The 23653-nt window shown below is 41.0% G+C and overlaps 2 protein-coding genes across 3 annotated transcripts in view; both read left to right on the top strand.

Moving 5' to 3' along the window:
- Nucleotides 1–399: 399 nt before the first annotated feature.
- On the top strand, nt 400–935 carry LOC128842466 (SCAN domain-containing protein 3-like; the record flags this gene model as incomplete). The annotated part of the gene is made up of 1 exon (XM_054038488.1): nt 400–935. A coding segment is annotated over one exon (534 nt), but the record flags the coding sequence as incomplete, so codon positions are not given.
- Nucleotides 936–7787: 6852 nt separating this feature from the next.
- The window catches only part of CACHD1 (cache domain containing 1), a 207610-nt gene continuing 191744 nt past the window's right edge, over nt 7788–23653 (top strand). Inside the window, exon 1 of one of the 2 annotated variants that reach the window (XM_054037560.1) lies at nt 7788–8451. In XM_054037560.1, the coding sequence (XP_053893535.1) occupies nt 8200–8451 (252 nt within the window). In that variant the 5' untranslated portion in view covers nt 7788–8199. The remainder of the gene's footprint in view (nt 8452–23653) is intronic. The other variant, XM_054037561.1, reaches the window with a different exon arrangement.

Genomic DNA, 23653 nt, shown 5'->3' with positions numbered 1-23653 from the left:
ACTATAAATAGGCGACATTTATGAAATCTAATTTAGATTGTTTCTGAATTGTGTAAAAAGCAGTTAACAATAGTGCAATAAGTATTTTAAAATTTTTATTCATATTCGATACCTTCGATCTTTACGGATTACGGATCACATACAAAGCAAATTGTATTATTGTTATTTCAATAAAACAGCAGTTTACACGTGAGTATTTTTATACATTTTCTTACATATCTACCGTATGTTTCCGTGTCTCTAGTGCTTACTAATAATAAAATCATAGCAGGCTTGTGTCGGTACAGTACTATTTGAAGTGTACAGTCAATATATTTGTCATATTTTTATTACAATATTAACAAAAACGGGAATGAAATCGTAAAAAAAACTTAACTATTAACACTTATTAAATAACTTCTTCTGTACAAACGAAATTTAGGACGAGGAGAAGTCAGCCAGTTTCCAAATTTATCAACAGTAGAAAAACATGATGAAGACTTGCTTACCTATTGTCAGCTCTTGGAGGCTCTCCATTCTGACTTCAATCAACGATTTGAAGATATTCTTAAAATTAACATACCCAATTGGGTTTTGGACCCTTTTTCAAGTACAAACACAGAAGAATCTCCAAATTTACAAGAAGAACTGATAGAAGTAACAACAAATGAGGAATTTAAATTTAAATTCAAAGATGGCTACCAACAGCTCTGGCTGCAAAAGCAGATACCTACACTTTATCCTGGATTATGGGCTATAGTACAAAAGTTTTTAATTGCATTTCCTTCATCATATTTAGTGGAAAGTGGGTTCAGTGCGGTCACAAATCTGTTAACTAGAAAAAGAAACCGACTGCAAATAGCTAATCGCGGTGATTTAAGAATGCTGCTGACAAAAATAGAGCCGAACATTAATAAATTGATAGCAGCGCACCAGGTTCATCCTTCTCATTAGGATTATTTTTAATGTTATTTGTAATTTTTATTTTAATATTATCCTTCGTTATCTTAATTTTCTGTGTGTAATGCGAATGTTACTATGGTTGATTTTAATAAATAATTTTATAATTTCAAGCTTCAAGATGTCTTATTTACAACAACATCTTTCTTTACTATATTTTAGGACATAGGTAGAAATATAGATACATAAAAGAACGCAAATTTGTCACTGCATCTTTCTGTTTGTTCGCTTAAAGAAGGTAGATTTCCAGGGGGGCGCTGAGTAATTTTTTTTCTGAAAAGGGGGTGGTAGGCCAAATAAGTTTGGGAACCTCTGATCTAAATCATTGATGAAGATATTGAACAGAACTGGACCCAGAACTGATCCCAGCAAGACCCCACTCCATATGCCCTTCCAGCTTGACCGTGAACCACTGATAACTGGTTTTCCAACAAGTTATACACCCAACTTATAGTAGGTTGTATTTACCTAGTTTATTTATGAGAAAGTCATGTGAGACAGTATCAAAAGCTTTAGTAAAGTCAAGATATATCACGTCTACCGCTTCCTCCCTATCCACAAGGCTTGTTACCCTGTCAAAGAAAGCTATTAGGTTGGTTTGACATGATTTGTTCTTGACAAATCCATGCTGACTGTTATCACTTCATTATCTTCTAAGTGTTTGAAGTTGATTGCTTTCTAAACTAGTTTTAATTCAGGGGTTGAATTTCACAGCTGTTATATTTTTATGAGTAGCCAATGAAGGAAACTGACCCTTCAAGTTCCACTGAATATTTTTTTCTCTAAAGAAACTTCATTGTATTATATATATTGTATTACTATTGTTACTCTATGTTTTCTCTCCTTAGGGACCTCTTGGCCTGGTGAGTAATGGCCATTGTTGTAGTTCAGGAAGTTTGATATTCCCTGATAAGCAGTTTTGACTTTTATGTTTAATATTGTACTTATGTGGACAAAAAGATTTAGAGCATGAAACTACTGGAAACAATGGAAAGAACTTAAAGGAAGAGAAGAAATCGAATGCAATTTTAAGTTGCAACTTCCTATCCGTCAATTTCCCCCAAATCACATCTTCAATAATTAGGATGTAAATTAGAGATACATGATGCTCATCCATTTTGTTAGCTCATATTAGGTTTTCCAACAGATTTGTAGGGGACTAAACAGAACAAAAATGTGACTCAGAAAAGCTGGTTAACTTTTTGAAAGTTAACTTTTAACTGCTACAACCATGAAAATGTTAAATGTTTAATAATTCTGATGCCCTTGATTTAGGAAAGAACTGAAGCCCATGCTGAAAAGCATTGCTATTCAGGAAAGTACTTAAGCATGCACTTTAAATTTAGGTTGATAAAGTTCAGCATGTGCTTGAGAGCCCTTCCTGAATTGGGACCTATACTTGTAGAGAAGTGACAGTGTTTATGTCACTATACTTATATGTACAGTGTCTATTTACATACTGACTACTGAAGATGTGTTTTGCCAGATTGTCAGCTGCCTTCCCCAGATACAAAGAAATGAATGTGTCTCTGATGCCCTCAAAAATACTAAATACTTGAAGTAATACTGTTTATTAAAATAGACTGAGTGCTTCCAATGGAAATATAGTAGAATTCAAATTATAATCCTAGTTGGCTTTCTATAGAAACCTTGCCCTCCAAGGTTGCCAGCCAATCACAAACTCCTTTGACTTTTAACATACTTCTGGTGGGTCACTAGCCTTCTTGAAGATGGGTATCACATTTGAAATCCTTCTTCTGTTGTCAATGTTCTGGCTTCTGGGAATCAAGCCTATTGTTTCTTTATAGATCCATGGTGGGAGAATATACTCCAGCCTCCCGGTTTGAAACACCTTGCAATCACTGCTCACTATGGTATTGAAGGTAGTGGAGTGAAGTTAATGAGCATTTCCTTAAAGACTGTGTTTGGTTCAGTGGGTCCAAGATTTCACCCCATAAACAACATGGCTAAGCTATAGTATTTCATCATTGTTTATCTCTGAGATATAAGAGGCAGAAGAAAGGAATAAGGACTGACCTAGACAATTTACTGACCTGCTTCTTAATAGTCTGCAATTACTTGGAAATCCACCTGAGCTTGCCTCCATCCTTAATATCACTCTAGAAACTTGCTCCTTCTTTAGGTTGCCAAACCAACATTTATCTGGCTTGTTACCACATTCCTAATTTGTGCTTTTCAGGGTTTCTTTCTGCACTAGCCTAGATATTTGAAAACTGAGGTGGGAGTAATCTGAAGACTCCCTAAGGTTCATGGGTGCCTACTGATTTTGTTGTCTTCATTGAAGCACCTTTGAGCAAGTAGAATGTGGTGCTGATTTTTAAAGGAAACTTTTTTTTAAAAGGAAACTTCCACTATGGCTATGCTGCAAATATGTTGCTAACTTGGAGCTTGTGTCAATCCATGATTGTACAGCTGGGCACCACACAATTACTTCGAATCCCACACCACATGTTCAGAAATAATATAAAATGATGGTTTGGATTCAAAATATAGTTTAGTAATAAATTGATTTGTGGAAAGAATGTTCTCAAATACACAGTCACAGGCCAGTTTTTTCTGTTTCCTTTCCTTGCTATAAACTACAGAGAAAAGACTGCTTAGGTACTATCAAAATTGGAGTAACTGGGTGAAATGTAATGGGCTGTGATATACAGGCACTTAGACTTGATGATCTAATGGTTCCTTCTGGTCTTAAACTCTATGAATCTATGAACCTAAAGGGTTCCATAGACTCTGAGATACAATTTCTGAGTGGAAAGAGCCACACAGTAAGATCTGTATGGCTATGGATTTCAAATCACATGCTATCAGGGTTATATAACTGCTCTCTTGATCAGGAAAAGCATGCTGATGGAGATCAAAGAGGCAGCTAACTCTAAATAAAACAGTAACAATGGGTGACCTGCACAGAAACTGATCAAACATTACAACAGAACAAGGTTTAGAGAAGCAATTTCCTGGCATGTTAAATGACTGCTTCTTGGAACACTTAGTTCCTGAGCACAGAAGAGGTGATGCTATTCTCTGATTAGTCCTAACACGTATCATTTAGTTCAAGTAATCATAGTGGAGCTGCTAAATAAAAGTGACTATAGTATAATCAAGTTCAACATTCTTGGAGGAAAAATCATACCCAACATTAGCACAAAAAGACACAAAACTTTAGAAAGGGGGATTCAAAGAAAATGAGGAAACTAATTGAAAGCCAAACAGGGATCCTTCAGCAAATGAAATCTGAATGCTATTAAAGCCAATAGAAAGAAACACAAACTATGGCAGGTAAAATGTAAAGGCTAAAAGAGAATTTGAAGAGCAAATAAAAATAGTTTTAAAAGTAACAAGCAATTAAAGAGGGTAAGGACATTGCAGAAAAAGTATGTTTTTTTTTTTCTTTAGTCCTCACACAAAAGATGCTGGGGAGATATCTACTCCTCTTCAATGAAGATAAGGCACTATCATAGATTGGGCTGACAAAAGAGAAGGTACTGGAACAAATAGATAAATTAAAGGACCACAATGCATCAGGACTGGAAGAGTTCTGAAGGAATGAAGTAGCTTAGCTGCTTACAAAAATCTGCAATTTCTCATTAAAATCAGCTACTGCATTGGAGGACCAGAGGACCATACTTGTATTTGAAAGGAGATAAGGGGCACTATAATATATTAATTAATTAATAATTCTAGTAGATTAGCCAGGCATGATTTTATTTTACAGAATCTGTGCTGGACTAGAAGGCCTCAACAGAAAAATTTGTTGAAACAATAAGTAAAATGAGAATTATAAATGAACATGATGTGATAGGGACAAATCAGCATAGCTTCTGTAAAATGAAAATCATATCTCTCTAATGTACTAGAAGTGGTTGTGTGTATAAATGAGAACCTGCTGACATAATTTATTTGGCCTTTAAAAAAACCTATTACAAAAGCTTTTACAAGAAGTTGTTAAAAAAATTAAGTAGTGATGGGATGAAAGGCAAGTGCATACAACCAGATTTCTCTGCTCATGCTGAACCCCAGTGACTTCAGTATGGCTATCTGTGTTATATGGCCCTCATCACAAGAGTATCTTCAATCAGTGGGTCTGAAGATGAGCCTATGTGACAGAAAACAAAGAGTTGGGGAAATTACTCAATTATTAATATGGAAACAGGTTCACAATGGGGTGTCCCAAGGTTCTGTATTGGAACTGATGTTGTTTAATTTATTTATCAATGATCTGGAAAGCAAGGTGAGCAGGTAAGTGGCAAAATTAGCAAAAGACATAAAGTTATTTAGGTTAATCAATTCTAGAGAAGATTGTGAGGAACTTCAGAGGTACCTAACAAAGGTAGGTGAATTTCAGTGTTGACAAATGCAATGTGATGCACATTGGAAGGAAACATTTGCATTGTTCGGATACATTGCTGGGCTCTAAACCAGGGGTTCTCAAACAGGGGATCGTGAGGTTATTACATGGGGGGTTGCGAGCTGCCAGCCTCCACCTCAAACCCCGCTTTGCATCCAGCATTTATAATGGTGTTAAATATATAAAAACTTTTTAAAATTTTATTTATAAGGGGGGTTGCACTCTGAGGCTTGCTGTGTGAATGGGGTCACCAGTACAAAAGCTTGAGAACCACTGCTCTAAACTAACTATAACCATTCAGAAAAAAAAGACTTGGGCATCACTGTGGAGTGCTCAGTTGAAATTCCTGCTGAATTTGCAAAGATAGTCTAAAAAGCAAACTAAATATTAGGATGGACAAGAAATGGATTAGAAAATAATACTGAAACTATAATAATGCCACTAGGTAATACTCTGTTTATTGCTGGTCAATCTGTATCAAAAAAGACATTGTCGATGGAAATTATCAGTGGCATGTTAAGGCTTTAAATACAGAAAAACTGAAAACACTGGATCTGTTTAGTTTAAAACAATGAATCAGAGAAGATACCATAAAGAACATGAGTACTATAAAGAAGGTAGATCCCACTTGCCCCTTCTCATAGTACTGGAAACAGGATATATTCAATAGAAATGAAAGACAAAAAACATAAAATTGATAAAAGGAAATACTTTTTATACATATTGTATTATTAACTTGTGGAAATCATTGCTGCAAGATATCACTGATACGAAGAGCTTAGTATGATTTTTTTAAATTAACCATTTAAATGGATATGGTGAATATTCAGTTACAGTAGACAGGATTTTTTTTTTTTTTAAGTTTCAGGACATAAACCAACTGTTAGTTGATGGAGATTAGAAAGATACTTCCGTATGCGTAGGTTATTTCATAATTGGGGTGTCTTGCACCTTCCTCAGGATTATGTGGTATGGGTCAAGGTCAGAGAAAGAATACTAAATAGATGGACCACCAGTCTGATCCAGTATGTTAATTACTCTGTTTCTATCTTCCTAATTTACATCTCCAATGTGGACATTTATGCCTCTCACTTATTTATAATAGTTCCTCTTCTTGACATGTGATAGAAAAGTGGTGTAATAAAGGTATATCAGCAGGAGAGGTGGAGAGGCTGATCTTTATTTACTGATGCCAGTCAGGAGAACTGGATTAAAATGTTACCTCGTGTGACAGGGATCAGTATCCACTGATTCCAGTGGTTTCTATTAAAGTGGATCGGGATGTGAACAGAAGAGGTTAAAGAGGTTTCTCTGCGTCACTTTCAAAGTGTTTGTGTTCCCACCAGAGTGCTTCATTGCTTAGAAGTTAAAGGGGATATTTTGCCAGAGGTTTTGGCCCGTTATATTTTCTCTTCTTTATGCTGCATTTCCCAGGAGGAAACCTGTCATTTTGTGTTGCTGACTTTAGCTTGCATTCTTGCTTTTCTCTATTGCATCATAAATATTTTCTTAAGACCCATTGCTTGACACCAGTCTGCGTTATGCTGTGCCACATTGGAATGGGTGTTCTATTGCTCAGGGCTTCAAGAAGAGACGGAGTCACACATACTTGCGCACTGAAATTTTAAGACGTGTGTGATATTTTAAGAATATGCTCATAGAATATTAAACAAACAGCATACTTTCCGGTGCTGCTGCCGAGAGCCCGTACTTCATTCTCTATTACGTGACATGAATGTTTTGAATTTGTTTTCCCCCCTGCACTGCTGCTTGCAGTCCGTACATAGAAACCTAATTTTCCTAGAAGATTATCTGTCCCAAACCCCGTTTTGTATACAGAAAGTATAGTGAAACTCACCCACACCTCGAAAGAGAGAGAGTTTCACAGGTCAAACCTATACCATTAATGATAGGAACAATATTTTGTTCTGCTGTAGCATCTTCCATGAGAATCTCAATGCCCTTTACAAACATTAATGACTCAAAATGACCTGTCAAAATAACATTTATTATGATTTCTGTTTTCAGACAGGGGACCTGAGCTACACAATGTCTTGCCCCAGCAAGTTTTTTATAAAGCTAGGAATAAAACTCAGATCTCTTGCCTCCCAGACCTGAGCTTTTGCCACACGGTTATGTCATGGCCACCCTCAGTTTTGACCCTCCAGAAAAGGCAGCTTGGCTGTAAATGTGAGATCCCTTGGGGTCGCAGCCAGGTAAATATGGTGGGCCTGGTGTAGGTTTAACAAACAACAATGCAGGCTCCAGACCCGCAGAGAAGAGGCAAATCCTGGCTGGGAAGTTGCAGAAGGGTCGAAGGCCTGCGAAGGGGTCTGTAAGCCCCCCTGGCTCCCCACTACCCTCCCCCCCTTTCAACCACACCACTGAGGCGTGCACCGAGCCTGCACGCAGCTTGGTGGCACCAGACACCTCCCTTTCCCCCTTGGTGACTCCGATCCCGGCCCGGCTGCTCCTGCTCCTCCTCCTGCTCCGCAGTTTGCCTCCCTCCGCAGCCACCGCTGTGATTTCAGTCGGTAGCGAAGCGGAGCCGATCCCGAAGCTGGCTCAGTGCGCCCGGAGCTGGAGCGCGGGCAGGCGGGCGGGCTAGGTGCGCGCCGCGGGCGCCGCTTGGTGTGGCTGGCCCTGCGGGGAGGAGCGTCAGGGCCAGGCTTCCTCGTCCCCAGCGCCCCCTGCATGGAAGGGTGGGCCGCCGCCGCGCCCCCGCGCCCCGCGCCCGAGCCCTAGTGGGACCCCTCCAGCCCAGGGAGGGGCTGCCCAGAAGTTTGGGAGGCGCTCGGGAAAGTTTGCTCCAGGGGGGCCGCGCGCTGTGGTCCGGGGAGGGAGGGTCCCCTGCCACCCCCAGTGGGTCTCTCCAAAGCGCCCGCGGCAGCATGGCGAGGGGGGCAGGTCGGGAGGAGGCCGCCTGGCCGGCTCGCTGCTCCTCCGGCAGCCGGAACCCCCGCTTCCTCTCCCCCTGGAGTCGGGGCAGCGCTTTCCAGCGGCCCCTCTGGCTCGTTTACATGGCGCTTCTCTGGAGGCTCAGCGCGGCCGAGACGGAGTTTTCCATCTTGGATGAAGCGCAAGTTTTAGCAACTCAGATGAAGAAACTTGCCACAGAGGAGCTGGGGGTCGTCACTATGCAGGTAGTGTTCCCCCTCCACGTCTCCTCTTCCCCTTGCCCGTTTCTCCTTCCTTCCTTCACTGCCCCCCGTTCTCTTCCCCGGTGTGCGCTCGCTCGCTCTCTCCTGCCTCTCCTCCTCTCTCCCTTCATCCTTTCTTCCTGGTTTTCTTTCTTCTATCTGGCTCCTCTTCTCCTATTTTTCGTTCCCTCTTCCTCTCGCTCCTCTGCTTCATTCCTGTTTGTTCTTTCCATTTTTTTTCTTTGCAAACTTCCCTCCCGTTTGTCCCCCCAACCCCCGATCGCCTTTCTCCACCGCGAGCCCCTCACTTCTGCCCCGATTTGCAGGGAGCCGGTGAGAGCCCTGTGGCTGTGGAGTCACTCCCTCAAGCCCGGCGAGGGGACGCTAGCTCTTGGTGGCCACAGTTCCCCCCACCATGCAGCTTTGCCTGACACACAGAGACCCTCCCGCCCCCGGTCAGTAGGGGTTATTTTTTGGTGCCATTTGCTGATCAATAATCCCCTGGATCGTTCTGGTTTAGTGCATCGTTGTAAAATCTTGAAACATGACTCTCCTGTTCGAGGCTGTTGCCTCGTGGGGCAGGGATACTTTGTATTTTATGAGGGTCTTGAAACTGGCTATTTTGCATACTTTTGTCTCTTCAGTTTCAGGGACTTGTACCCTTTGTGAGGCAGAGGAAAGCTTGATCCTAGATAAATCTTTAGCTGGATTTGATTATTGTTTTAAAACTCAAGAAGCGCTTCCTCCTTGCAATTTTTCTGTTTTTTTGTTTATATTCGTGACTATATACAATTCCTGAAAACTGACCAACTGTGTGTGTGTGTGTGTGTGTGTATATATATATATATATTCTGAGCTCTTAAATTAGGAATACTAGAACTTTGATTTCACAAGATTCAAAAAGAGGTTTTGAATTGTAAACTTTAGGTTTATTTATAATACAAGCTGTAATTGAAGGTGGATATTTTTAGTCTTAAGTATAGCAATATTTAAAGTTGAATTTAAGTACTAACTTGTTTTGACCAGGGTCCTTCAGATCCATATACAATTTTAGTTTTTTAATCTCTGAATATCTTTCTTTCTGATGTCAGTAAATCAAAAAATGTTGTTCCTTCATGGAAGGACAGTTTTTTTTGTTTTTAAATATATATATATATATATGTGGAATTTACACACAGAGATGATGGGATAGGGAGACCATTCTTTCTGAAGGGAATATGCAATTTGACAAATTTATTATCTTCCTGCATCTCATTTCCTGACATTGTAATTTCTTTCAGTTCAAGGAGGAGAGAGGTGATTAGGCATTATTTGTATCCTTGCCTTTTTGGTTGCATATTAATGATAGTAAAACTACTGTGATTTCTGTAATCACTGGCTGGAATTGCATAGGATGCTAATAGCTATATTACAACAATCAACTACAACATGCACACACACAAAGTGAAATCAGATCCCAGATGCATTGCAATCCAAGGTATGGGCAGTACCAAACGCCGTTTTAAAAGCCTCACAAATTGAGGAGGTGACACTTTTATGCGGTCAGCAGGGGTCCCTCCCCAAATGGCCCTTTATCTTCTCCAAACTGGCTTCATTTTACCACCTTTGAAACATCATTGTGTTGGCTGGCCTCCTAGGGCTGGGGCTTTGTCCAGGAAAAATACCAAGCTGCTGTCTTGTCCTTTATAATCAGACATGTATGTAAATGACTTCACTTAACAAGGTAGATAGAAGTAAATTATTAATACAGAGAACATTAAGGAAGTCACTTTTTCTGTCTAGAGATCTACAGGCATATTTACCCCCTGAAAATTATATATATAAATGGTGGAGCTTCTTGTTAATGGAAATTAAATGAGTATGATCATATTTCTCAACTTATTTCTCCAGTGCAAAAAAAACCAACAACCTTCTTGACAAGTGCTAGCAGCTTCAACATGTGTCGTCTTTGGTTTGTTTTTAGGTTTTCTGTTTTAAAGGCAGCTCACATAAAACATATATGCTCAAAATTATCTTCCATAACGATGACACATCGTGTTGTAGGTAGGCATAAAATGAACCAGGTTCCTCCACAAGAATTGTAGCTGGTCATGGCTGTTGGCTTAGGAAGCAGGCTTGATGCTGGTGTATAGGTATGCAAAATAACAACACTAAATGCTATGCATTTATTGTTACTTGAATCGTGTGAGGCCAAAAGCAATTAATACAGTAAAGCCAGTAGTTCACAGGATGAGCCCTAGATTCTTTAAAATATTTTGGCCGTTTTAAGTCCCATCAAGCTAATTTGAACGTTCCCCACTTCCTCCGGACATTTCTACAGCTGTTTCAGATTAAAAACTGGTTGAAAACAAACTTCTCATGATTTTAGAAGCTTCTCTGATGATCTCTTCCTACAGTTGAACAAAAAGCTTTATAACATTTCAACTCTTTAAATTTAAGCAGTTAGTCCTCAAAAAGGGCTGCATGCAATTAATACAGAATTATTATCTTTGGTATTTATGTAGTGCTGTTAGTGGGCTATATGGCAGGAGAGCTGTGCCAGTCAACGTGTTCCATGTTCTAAACAGCTGTCACTCCGTGGGCAAAAGATTGTTCTGTATTGCACTATGTAGTATAACAATGCGATCAGGTGGTCCTTATAACTGGAAGGCGTTCAGGAACAAATGAGGTTTAACCAAGATGGTCAGGGAAGTAACCCCATGCTCTGGATGCCCCTACACCTCTGATGGCCAGAAGCTGGGACTGCATGATGGGGATAGATCACTCGATAATTGCCTTCTTCTCTTCACTCTCTCTGAAGCATCTGGCACTGGCCACTGTCAGAAGACAGGATACTGGATTAGATGGACTATTGGTCTGACTCAGTATGGCCGTTCTTATGGGGTTTTGGAAAAAGAGTGAGGGAGCTTTGTGTATCTTAATTGGGAGGTTGCTCTAAGCATAGAGGGTGACATGGAAGAAGGCCCAAAAGCAGGAGTGAGTTAAGGAGACAAAGGAAGTGGCTAGGATTAATGCTTGGGCAGAATAAAGAGAGTGATAGGGAATGTAGGAGGAGATGAGGGACGAGTTGTGGAGAGCCAGGAAAGTAAAGAGGGGAAACTAGTGTAGGCACCTAGATATGATTTTGGGCAGCAGCGTTCAGCATAGACTGGAGTTGAGAGGAGCTAAAGGTTACAATGCTTAAGGCATGAAATAAATAGGCCAGGTGTAGTTTGTGGCCAAGTGGGATGAAGAGAGAGAGGGATGGATTTTTATTTTTTGAGAGAGCAAGCGTACATAGAAAAAGAAATGGCAGGATTTGACAAGAACCTGAATGTGAAGAAAGGAGAGAGTGCGAGAGGCATCAGTGGTGATGCCAAGGTTACGAGCTTTGGTGATGGGAAGGATGGAGTTGGGAGGTAGAGAGCAAGAGGGCTTTGAAGGAACAATAAGTTTAGTGGCTGCATCGAGTCTGAGGTGGCAATGAAATATCCAATGAATGTCAGGCTGCAGTATCAGAGAGGCAGGTGGAATTCCGTAAATAGACTGAAGGCGAGAGGTTGATTTGGTGTATGTGAATCTGGGAAAGACTCAGAAGAGGGGAAAACTGAAGGTGGGACCATGAGGTGAAGCCTCTAGAGGAAACAGTAAAGGAGCATCTGGAGAGGTAAGAGAGGAACCGGGAGAGCACTGAGCCTTAGAAGCCATGAAAGGGGAGGGTAAATATAAAAGTCAAAAGGTTGGTGACATGGCTAGTATTATAAACAAAATCTGTCTCCTTGATGCTATATCTACTTCCTCTTAATACAGTTATTACAGCTCTAATATGAAGAAAATGTATCTCGAATATTGATAGGAAGACTCATTGTTTTTATGGACTCATGTTGAAATCCTGTTATATAACATATTTACTTTTTATAGTTTATTTTCTAAAAGCAGCAAAATCCTACTGGAATGAATGGGATGGGTGCATCTGTGCATAGGAAGAATAATACTGATTCTGCATGGATAGTAAGGATGATAGAGAGTTATTGCGACAGCATCATTCTGACAGTTGTCTTGGCATTAGTACAACTGTATCTTGTTTGTAGACGGTTAGCTGACAGGCATCAGTGCAGAAGCGTTTTTTTTTTTTTTTTTTTTTTTTAACCAAGTTTTATGTCTTTAAACAAAGGTCTATTGCTGTAAGTGTGTTGCTTTCAAATTAGCCTTTGAATGTATAGAATATATCATAAACAATATTGCAAATAAAGATACTTGTAAGTAAAGATAACATGGCTGTGTGATTTCTTGTGTGAAGAGCAGCATTCCGTGGGCAGGTGGGACAGTGGTTTTACATTTATTATTGAATAAATATGTGCCCCCATTACAAATATACTTTGTGGAATATTGTATCACAAGTATTATGTAGAAATGTTTACCGTATGCCTTTGACAGCACTCTAGGCTAATTCTCTGTTGATGTAGTAATATCTAGCTCTTCTGTATAGCCCTGTCCATTGGTTGATCTCAAAGTGCTTTACAAAGGAGGGGCAACATTTAACCTTTTGTAAATTGTTTCACCTGTGTAGTCTGTTTCCCCTGTTGCTTGCCCAGGGAGAGGAAAAACTTTTTCAAAGAAATGTGACTGTAAACCCACAGTGGGATTCTGGGGCAAGTATAGTACCTGAAATTACAATTTACTTATTCACCGACCGCTCCCCAAACCAGTAGCTAGACTTCAAGCTGACAAAATCCCTCTGATTTTATTGTGAAATTTTGTTTTGGCAATTCTTCTTCTTTCATATGGCTGGTGCTACTGGGTTCTGGGGAGGTGGGTGTAGAGCAGCAATTACAATATGTTTTGGCAATGATGGGTATTCTGAAAACACCTGATGCTTAAACTGGCAATTTAAATTGTGTGTGTGCTCCAAGTGATTTTAAAATGTGGACATATTACTTTGCATCATTCGGTAGAACATACATTTAGTGGACACTATCTTAATGTCACAAGCCACCAAAGATGGAACTTTGTTGAATGAACAACATAGTGGGCAAATTTTGTATATTCTCCTGAGTTGTCTGTTCAGTTGGCACTTGGCAGTCATTAAAAAACTACAGGCCCGTTTATATTAAAATTACAACCAACTTGGAGATTGTGCCCTGACGCAGTTAGAACTGAGAACACTGGCCCTTAATTATGTTCTGTTACTTGGCTAATCCCAGATTGGTTTCCCTGCTTCCATTGTAATTGTAGTGTAGATTGCTGGTTGAAAAACTTCAGAAATTTTGACTGGAAAAACAGGACACAATTCTTTTGAAAATGTTGACCATTTTTCAACAAGCATAGGACCTGTGACCTCCTGAATTACCCAATGCCATTGAAAAAGTCAATATTGTAATTCATTCTAACTCAGACTCCTTGTCTATAAAATGGAGATATAATACCTACCTCACAGGGTGTTTAAAGGATTAGTGAATGCTTGGTAGAGGAAAATCTATTGTAATTTTGAGTATGTACATAACTTCAAAGCCATGTAGGCCCAGAAGCAAGCAATATGCCCTTAGGATCTAGAATATTTTGACAACTTTCTCATCCCAATCCTTTATGCTTATTGTGCTAGAAGAGTACAATTCTTCCTTTCTCTTCCCCGCCCACCATCTCCAAACATGGGAGCACAGTTGCAAAAAAATGCCTTCCTGACTGCTAAAATGGCAGTTGACTACTCCCAATGACAAAAACAACTACGTTTTTCTATCTGTTAAATTACAGAGCTCTGGTTTCTGGTTAACAGTGTTAATACTTGCTCAGATGCTGTAGTAACGGGCACAATAGAAAAACCTATGGTGTATAGGCTCCTCCAGCTTGATTGGGAGACTATTATACTAGTAGCATGTTTAGCCATATAATGCTTTTCAGTAAAAGCAGGGTGGGACACAGGCCAGGTTGACACACACAAGTGGAATGCTGTCAGTTTTTGATTGTGTGTGGGAGGATATAATGTCACCTTTATTTTGAAGATTAAATAACCACTGTTTGTAGTCTGATGCTGTTTTTAGAGTTGTAATAAACTAATAATTCCAGTAACCAGAATTAGCACTTTTCATCCATAAATCTCAAAAGCAAACTTCACAAAAGAGATAGGTATCCAAGGTTGGTGTTGTAGATAACACATTGGACTCTGAACTTAGATCTAGGTTCTGTTTCTGGCTCAACCATAAACTTCCTGGGTGACCTTGGGCAAATCTGTGTCTCTGTTTCCCATCTTTAAAATGGGCATAACAATATTTCTCTACCTCTCACAGGTGTTACAGACATTAATGGTTTTATTTTGTAAGGTGCTCAGATACTAGGGTGATTAGTACCATGGGAAAATCTGTAAACCATCAATCATGATCTTAAATCAAGATCTCTAGTTTGCAAAATTAAGGACATTTATCAAATTAAACTTGTCTAATTTCATATCTACTTATTTTTTTAAAGCATCCACTTGAATACAGACTAGAAGAACAGGTATCTACTTTTATATATATTTTTTTTCTGTTGGCTTCCGGTTGTGGTTTATTGTGCTTGAAAGCCATTTGAGAGACTGAACAAAATAAAAATTAAAAAGTACAGGCTGATAAATAGTTTATGAACTACTGTTTTTTCTTAGTATTCAATAGTATACATTATAGTAATTATGGAGTGGAAGCCAGTGGAGTAAAATCTCATCTGTTCTACATGATTACGTCTTGGTTTGCATCCAATCATAACAATCTTTTTAGAGGCTCTAAGAAAGCCCAAGACTGCAGCAGTTTTTCATCCTATTCCACTTGGACTTTTTTGCATGAAACATTTCAAAAAGATATAGTGAGGTCCTGGTGGAAGGGCAGTTAAAATAGTTAAGCTTAGGAGAATGAATCTGAATTTTTAATTAGGCTTTGAGTTGTTTCTTCAAAGTGTCGAGACATCATTAGTGATGTAAGTCTTGTTGCATTAGTGGAGACTGACATTTCACTTCAAACACAGAGAACGCAGCTGTCCTGTGCAGATAAAAGTTGCCAAATGTGATGCAGCAAGGTGGATTGCTAGATAATTAGCTGTCCCACTTTACTGCTGTGTTGAAGAGCCCTGCCAGTCATGGGAGGGAGAAAGGGGGAATTATTAACGGGAGGAAATCCAAGTATGTCATAAAGCAATTTGAAATCTCTCAGCTGTGGCAGGGCTGATAAGACATATGTTAAGGAAACACACAAAGTAAGTACAGTATATGTTAGCCAATTCTTTTTCTTAGCTTAATTCAGCAAAGCAGAAATGGCAAAAGCCTAATGATCCCTACAATATAACAAAGTACTTGCAGTGGTTCCATCAACCTGACCTTGGCACTGGTAGCAAAGAAATTAACATTTATATTTTACATGTCAATTTAAAAAATAAATTTGCAATTTATGAGAGATTCAGAATAGGAAGGAATAACTACAAAATGTAAATTATCAGTTAAAGTGCATTTGAGGACAAAAGAAATGTTTGGTATCAACGTAATTTAAAAAATAATCTGAGTTTAAACAGTATCAAAGTGTTCCATGCAGAGAAATAATGTAATAACATAATAATAATAATGTGGGATGTTATGTGTTTGTAGGCTTCTTGTGCGTAACACACCAGTTCGCTTTCACACACATGGATTCTGCACCCCTTAAAGTTAAGGGGAACTTTGCCATTGATTTCAATGAACATAGGGTCAGAGCTATATAATAAATAGCTATATCTTTAAAGTAAAATATTTTGCCTCTTTTTTTTATGTCTTTCTGAACATAATAAATAATACAATTAAAAACTTAGCCTTAAATACCTTCTTTTGATGTATCAAAAATTCTACCCTGTGGGTATCAACTAATGGCTGTTCTATCTTCTGATGTATTACACAGTTCCAGTGCTTAATATGATTTTTTTATTACTATTATGCAGTTATGGAAGGCCTTGCAAAGGAAAACACTTAAGGCTAGAGCCACAAAAGGACTTAGGTGCCAAACTGCCACTTGAGGGCCTAAATTCCAGAATCAGGCCTTGCTGGGATTCACAAAAACCCTGCTCACCTGCAGCCAAACCCCATAGGTGCCTAAACTCATTCGGGTTTTTCCTGTAAAAGTTCCCTCTGTGCCTACATTTCTGTTTCAGAATGTGCGCACTGCAGCTCTGTGTCAGCCATACAGACCCAAAGCCTCAGTGCGATGTACAAATGGGGGTACGTTCCTTGGCCTAACCTGCCTGCCGTGCCAATCTGGTAGGCTTGTGCCACGGTTGCTTACCGGATTGGGCCCCTATAGAGGAGTTTACGCAAAACGGCCGGTGGAACAGGAGGAGTGCCTCCCTTATAATTTTTAGCTCGGTGGTTAGGTTACTCACCTGGGATGTAGGAGACTCCCTGTTCAAGTCCCTTCTCATCAGGTGAACAGGGATCTGCCACCTCTCAGATGTGTGCACTAGCCACTAGCTTTTAAAATGTTTTGATGTGGGGTTTCCTCAGTTTCTCTCCTGTTGAAGCTATTCCACTGTGAATAAATAATGAAGGAATCAGTGGGCCAGAGAGAGGGAGAGCAAGCATGAGAATGACTCTGTAGCGTGGTGTTTAGAGCAGTTACTTGAGGGTTGAGACCCAGGATCCAGTCCCCTTGTTTCAATGACATTTTCAATTATTTATCCACTGTGGAACAGCTTCAGGAGGAGAGACTGAGCAGGTCCTACATCAGAATGGTCCATGACTCGGGCACTCGCCTGAGAGGTGGCAGGACCCTGTTCAAGTCCCTTCTCTCCCTCATGTGGAGGGGGACTTGAGCCATTGGTGTCGTCGTCGTCCCCCCCAACCACTGGGTTTAAAGTTATGAGGGAGGTCTGATGTCCTCCACCCTCGCTTCTTGAAAAAAAACATATGGGCTTCTAACACCAAGATCGGGTTTGCAGCTGAGCAGAGGGAAGCACCTCTTTGCATCCTGGACTTAGGTGCCTAACTCTGAGAGAGGGGAGGGGCTTAGGACATACCCCTCTCCTCTGCATTTCCTGTTGGCTAGCTTAGGTGAGGAGCCGCTTAGCGTTGCTGATTTTTGTGAATCTCATAGTGAGATGCTTCTCCCCATTCACTGTACAGGAATCCTAGGCATGAATCCTATTGATTTTTTTTTTTTTTTTTTTTTTTAAGATGCCTAAAAGTTAGGCGTGGTGACACTCAGTGTTGCGGCACCTGTTTCTTTATGAATCTAGCCTTTAGTAATCTTAACTTCCCTGTAATTTGTTGTAGCGCTATTCCGTATTGTTCAACAGTGAAACTGTTAATAAAAAGTTTGATAGAACAATGTAATGCTAGGCCTTAAATTGAAAACAAAGCTTAATAAAGTTCATTAGTCAAAACAAGGTGATACTTATCCAGAACTGGTTGGTGCATCATGGGAAATGTAATCTGCCCGGAGAGTCCCACCCAGTGTGGAGAATGGGGACATATTGCAACTGAATACAACTCCCATGAGTCATTGCAGCATGATAGCCAAACAGAAATACTTCGTTTCTTGTTTGAGGGGTTTTTTTTGGAAACTTTTGGGTGGTTTTTTTTGGTGGGTGGGGGAGGGTTTGGGCCAGAGGAGGAGGGAAATTTCCCATGGAAAGCAGACACCATTTGTGAAAAATTTAGTTGTGTAAAAAAAATCCAATATTCTATCAAAAAACAGTTCTGATGAAAAACTTCTAAGCAGCCCTACGCTACGCTGTCCTTATGTGAATTAGGATCAGGAACTTGGTAACCAGTTAGCAGGCGGTGTTTGTATAGTGAGAAGGTTATCTCTCCCTCTACTCACCTCCATGTTGGGAATCCAAGTGCATCCCTCATTTTCCTCAACACTGCTTCTAGGTCTCTTGGTCTAGGGACTTGGGGTGTCAATTTTTCATGGCCTCTTCTATGGCCCACAGAATCCAGCATTGCCACTAAGACTACATATTGTTTGGCAGAAGAAATTCAAGTTGACTCTTGGAACATGATTATGAATGATACAACTCAGCAGTGGTTAATGCACAGTATGAGGCAAGGCTTAATCAAATCACTCTTCACTACTACCAGTTGTAGGCTGACTGCAGAAGATTTTAAGAGTGTATTTGCACAGCTACAAACAGCTGGCAATAAGACTGCTATCCCCAATTCATACTGATGGGTTTTCCTGCTTCACAGCTCTTAAGCAGAAGTAGCTCGTAAGTCTTTGGTTCCAGTAGAACTTGCTTCTTTCTTTGCCTTTGGCCATGACATTAGAAGCTGCAACCACTCTACTAGTTAGAGAACAGAAACCGTAATGCTTCTTGAGAGAAGCCACAATTGTATGTCAGCCAGCACTTTATAGGGCACTAAACTAGGTCTTTTTATGCTTTTTTCCCCTGCCCTCCCCATCTTTTTCATGTACCCCTAAGACCTAGAAGAAATTTCTGGCTAGCTATATGATCACCACAGATGGGAATTAGGCCAGTGGAAAAGGCTTTAAAATAGACACATTGGGAAGTTCTAGAAGAGGTTTGCAGAGGCTGGAAATCTTCAACAGCGCTTCTTTCTCCTTTTCCTCTGGTAAGGTTACTGCATGTCTTCCCTTGTACCGTATTGCATTTCTGGAGCATATTTGAGTACTATTCAAAACAGCACCTCAGCCCTGTCATATTAGTCCCCAATATCCAGAATCTAAAGGGCTTCTCTGAGAACTTGGCAGATTTCACTATTATACCTGCATTTTGTCCCCAGCAAATCTGGAGGATAAATGGAGCTGGTCTTCGTATATGGTTTTTAAACAAATCCTAGCTGCAGTCATCCGTTTGATCAACATTGCCTTACTTGCTTAGTGTCCAGGTTAATTTTTTTCATGTATGTTTCCTTGCTTAGGTGGGTGAAGTGGCCACTCTCCTCTGCAGCTGCTATTTGTGAATTTTCTCTATAAGATTACATTAGGTTCTGTATGCCAGTTTAACTTCCAAGCACCATCTGGAAGAGTATCTGTTCCAACCTTGGTTCACTTTCAAGCTTTGCTTGTATAGACAGAAGTCTTGACACAACTTCCACAAGATTGAAATAGACACACGCCAACTTCTTTTTGGGGAGGGGGGAGGAAAGATTTCCTGTTTCTGAACCGTCAGATTCAATATGGATTGGTGGAATATAGGCCAACCTCATGATATGACAGTAAACAGTGCCACAAGCATGTCAAATAATTCTGGTGCTTATTGATCCATTTATCTTCAGTTCAGCTTCCCTGTTCTCTCTCTATCTCCAGTAAGTGAAGCATTAGAAGTACTTGCTGCTGATCCATTACCTCAGAAGTAATACGGAACAAAAAAAAGTCTGAGGGGAGAGGCACAAAATTCTGAAACTTAACTAGAGTGGGAGCCTGTTTGGGACAAAGCTGGAAACATTTCCAACCCTAGGGAAGATGACAGAGGAAGCAGAGAGAATTTTACATATTGAATAGTGGGAGAAAGAAGAGTAGGAGCAGGTTTATATTCATTCAATAACATGAGGCCATCCAGGTATAGTATCCCTTAGGTTTTGGGTGTTGTGTTAGGCTGACAGTGATCACAATTGTTGTTTCACAAGCCACATAGTCATCTATCTGTGACTTTTTTATTTTTATTTTTAGGGTCTAGATATTGTGGAGTTGGGTGCCCGCCCTGTAAGTATAGCAATAAACAGTTGCAAAAGGTAAATCTCTAGTGGGCCCTGCTCCAACCATTATTGGCTTTTGCTGCTTAGACTTGGATTTCCTTAGAGCCCTTTCCCCTCCCATTTAATTGTTCTTCAGATTCCATTATTGTGTGAAGGAACGATGAGCTTTTCAGCAAGATCAGAAACAGTTTGGGCTCATTTGACTCTATATATGAGGCTCTTCCATTCAGAAATGACCCATCATTGTCCCACCCCCAAAAGTTCATGTAAGGCTACAATAGCTTATTTGTTGAAAATGAGTGCAGCTATATTTGTGGGTCATGAAAGGAGAGGCGCCTTTGAGATAGCTTCACCCCCGGTCTATTGAGAGCTTTATTGCCAGGATGGGGACCTGGAACAGAAGATGAAAGTGAATGGGAAGCCAAAGAGCACCTTGGCTTTGATTCAAAGTCACCCACACAAACAGGAGAATCTTGACCTCTTCTATTCCAGGGCTTTGTTTACATGAGGAAAATGACCTGGTGGTTTGATGGATGTCAACCATTGATTGTCTAATCACTACTGCTTTTCCCCCCCTCACATGTGGTGTCATTTGGGGATGAAAATTGATTGGGTGATAGGGCAAATATAGTCATCATAGTGTTCAACGCCATTTGGGTGGTGATTAGGCCAATATGGAGAGCGTGGCAAATGGCTGTTGTCAGCCATGGGTCATTTTCCTCTGAGAGGTGCTAAGAGGATTAATCCATCACTTTGTGTAATGTACAATTATAAAGTTACTTTGCCAGTCCAGTGATAACAGCAAAAGGCCTCATACACCTTCACTCACCTACTTCCCCTTCTCAGGGAAGGGAATAGCTCTCTGAAGTGAGATACCAAGGAGGCTGGTTCTTCCAGTAAATTAAGTGTAACGGGTATGTATGTGAGATAGTTTGATGTCAAAAATAGTCGATTTAACCCATCATGCCACAGGTCAGTTCACTCAGGGAGTGAGCACATCTTCGGGAACGCCATCTGCTCAGTAGCATGTATGTTTGGGAGGTGAGTGACCGAGAACTCCATTAAATTGTTGGCGTTCATGACCAATATCCTAAACTTGTGTCCTACTGTAAAAGATCCAATGAGCAGAGAGCTCCAGTAACAGATGCATTCTGAATTCCCTTGCCCAGGATACAGGTTTTCTCTCCTTTTGATGTTAAACAGTTCTCTGGAAAATAGAGATTAACCAAGGATGATGAGAGTGATGATATTGTGCATGGCGTCATCAAGCTTGATTCCAGAATCTTATCCAGTGTTACTTAGATTAATTTTGGATTTCTTCTTCACTTTCTTGGTCTGTAACACCAAGAACTCATGTATTTCACCACGATCTTCAGACCGTCTCTCTCGCCTGAGTTTTGAAAGGATGAGATTAACAGAGGAGTTATCGCTCCTTCCTTCCCAAAATTCCACTCCAGACCAGGAGGTGAGCTACCATGGCTTGTAGTGTATGATACATACTAAGTCTTCCTAGTGATGCAACAAGAAGCAGTAGATTATTGGAAACAGGAGAGGTTTTATGTGCTGGACTGGGACTCTGCTGATCTGGGGTCAATTTTTGGCTCCATCAATGGCTTTGACTCTGCCTGATCATGGGCAAGTCAGTCTCTCTGAGCCTCAGTTTCTGGTGGTCTGTTGATTTTGGAGAACTAAATATTACTTGAGGGAAAAGAGGGGGGCTTATGATCATCTCCCCCTCCCCCGCCTATGTGTGAAAGTTGTAAGATGAGATGATGGAAGCATCAAAGACCACCTTGGCTCAGTGGATCAGATGCTGTGACTATTAATTCCTTAAGCCTAGGAGGCTGAAAGGGTTGTATATTCTGAGGACTTGGGTCTGGTTCCACTCTCCTATAGCAGAGCTTAATCTGTCAGTCTTGGAATGATGTGCCAAAGATGCCAAAGCAGCATTTTTTAGATAAATTGTGGGTTTTGTATGACATTTCTCCTGGGCTTGTTGCTTCTAGATAAAGTATAACAGGTCCCTCTAAAATTTAGAGTTCCGTTCAATGTGATAGTTTCATCTTATTTGGAATAGTGGGAAGAGGGCTCTCATGAAGGAAGAGTTTAAATTGGGTATTCATAGACTATATACATTAATTAAACTATGGTCTAGATAGAAGATCATTGAGCCCCTTGGACATAACTTTTGGCCACAGAATCCTGTGTGATATTTCCAGTTCTAGTCCTTAATTGCTTTTTTTATTTCTTTTGCTATTGACTACCCAACGACTGTCAGGTCTGGTGTGGGAATTACTCCCCCAGTCTGGATTGCTGGAGTTGAGCCTCAAAAAAACAACTTACAGAGAAAATTACACTTTCTGGTCCAGACAGGGGCATCGGAATAAACACTGGGGACTTTCAGCTTGACAAATTATACAGCAATGTTTATGCTTCTGTTTTTACTATAAATGCCAAAGTCTTTGGTCTGGCATATTTAAAATTAGAAAGTCTGTTGTAGCCAGATGCACAGAATTTCAGTGTTTATTTTAAGAAGCCTTGATTTTCTTTTTAAATTTTAATACTATACGGGGATTAAGGTGGAAAATGAGAATAAATGTTCAAACTTTTAGCTAAGAGGTAAAGAAAAAGCCTGGGTAATTATCACAGAGCATCTAAAAGTATGTAATCAGATGATAAAATTTAGAAATGATACATTAACCATTCCTGGATTGCAGCTTGACAGATAAATCCTTATATGGAGATTTTGGAAACAAAATTCAGGTGTATTTTTCAAAATCAGGAGAATTTTAAAACTCTCTGAGATACAGAAAAAAACAATTTGACTACATGTCATCAATATAAAGGGAAGAAGGGTAACAACCTTTATGTATGCAATAACATAAAATCCCTCCTGGCCAGAGGTACAGAATCACTTACCTGTAAGAGGTTAAGAAGCTCAAATAACCTGGTTGGCACCTAGGGTGACCAGACGTCCCGATATTTCCTTGTTTGTCCCGCGTCCCGACCGACATGCGGTCGGGACACTGGACAAACAAGGAAATGCCCCGGAGCCTGGAGCCCGGAAGTGCTCGCACCCCTCCCCCCCCGCCCCGACTCCACCCCCTCCTCCCCCGGTTGGCTCCCTCCCCGAATCCCCGCCTCTTCCCCGGGCTCACCATTCCCCCTCCCTCCACAAGCGCTGGAGGGAGGCCCGGGAGACTCAGGGGAAGTCGGCTGGGGTGAGTAACAGTCCGACCTGGTCCCCAGCAGGCAGGACTCAGTTGGGTGGTAGGGAGAGGAGGGGGGCAGCCCGCGGTGCCAGGCGGCGGCTGTTGTTGTCCCCCCGGGCAGCGGGATTCGGGAGCAGCCGCTGCTGCAGCTCCCACTGCTGCGGGGGAGGAAGCGGCCATGGCGCTCCGCGGCTGCGGCGCCTCCGAACCCCCCGAGCCGGGGCCTGCTGCGGGGACCCAGCAGCCCAGCCCCGTTCGTTCCCCTGCAGGACGGGGGGGCTGGGGCCTGCTGCCCCCACTCCGGGGCCGCCGCGGGATTGCACCAGCTGGGCAGCAGCCCAGACGCAACTGGCCAGGGGCTGGGCGCGGC

The sequence above is a fragment of the Malaclemys terrapin genome, chromosome 8 (assembly GCF_027887155.1).
Source record: "Malaclemys terrapin pileata isolate rMalTer1 chromosome 8, rMalTer1.hap1, whole genome shotgun sequence".
Classification (NCBI taxonomy): Eukaryota; Metazoa; Chordata; order Testudines; family Emydidae; genus Malaclemys; species Malaclemys terrapin.
Note: the sequence above shows the minus strand (reverse complement) of the source record. Positions and strands in the feature narration are given on the sequence as shown.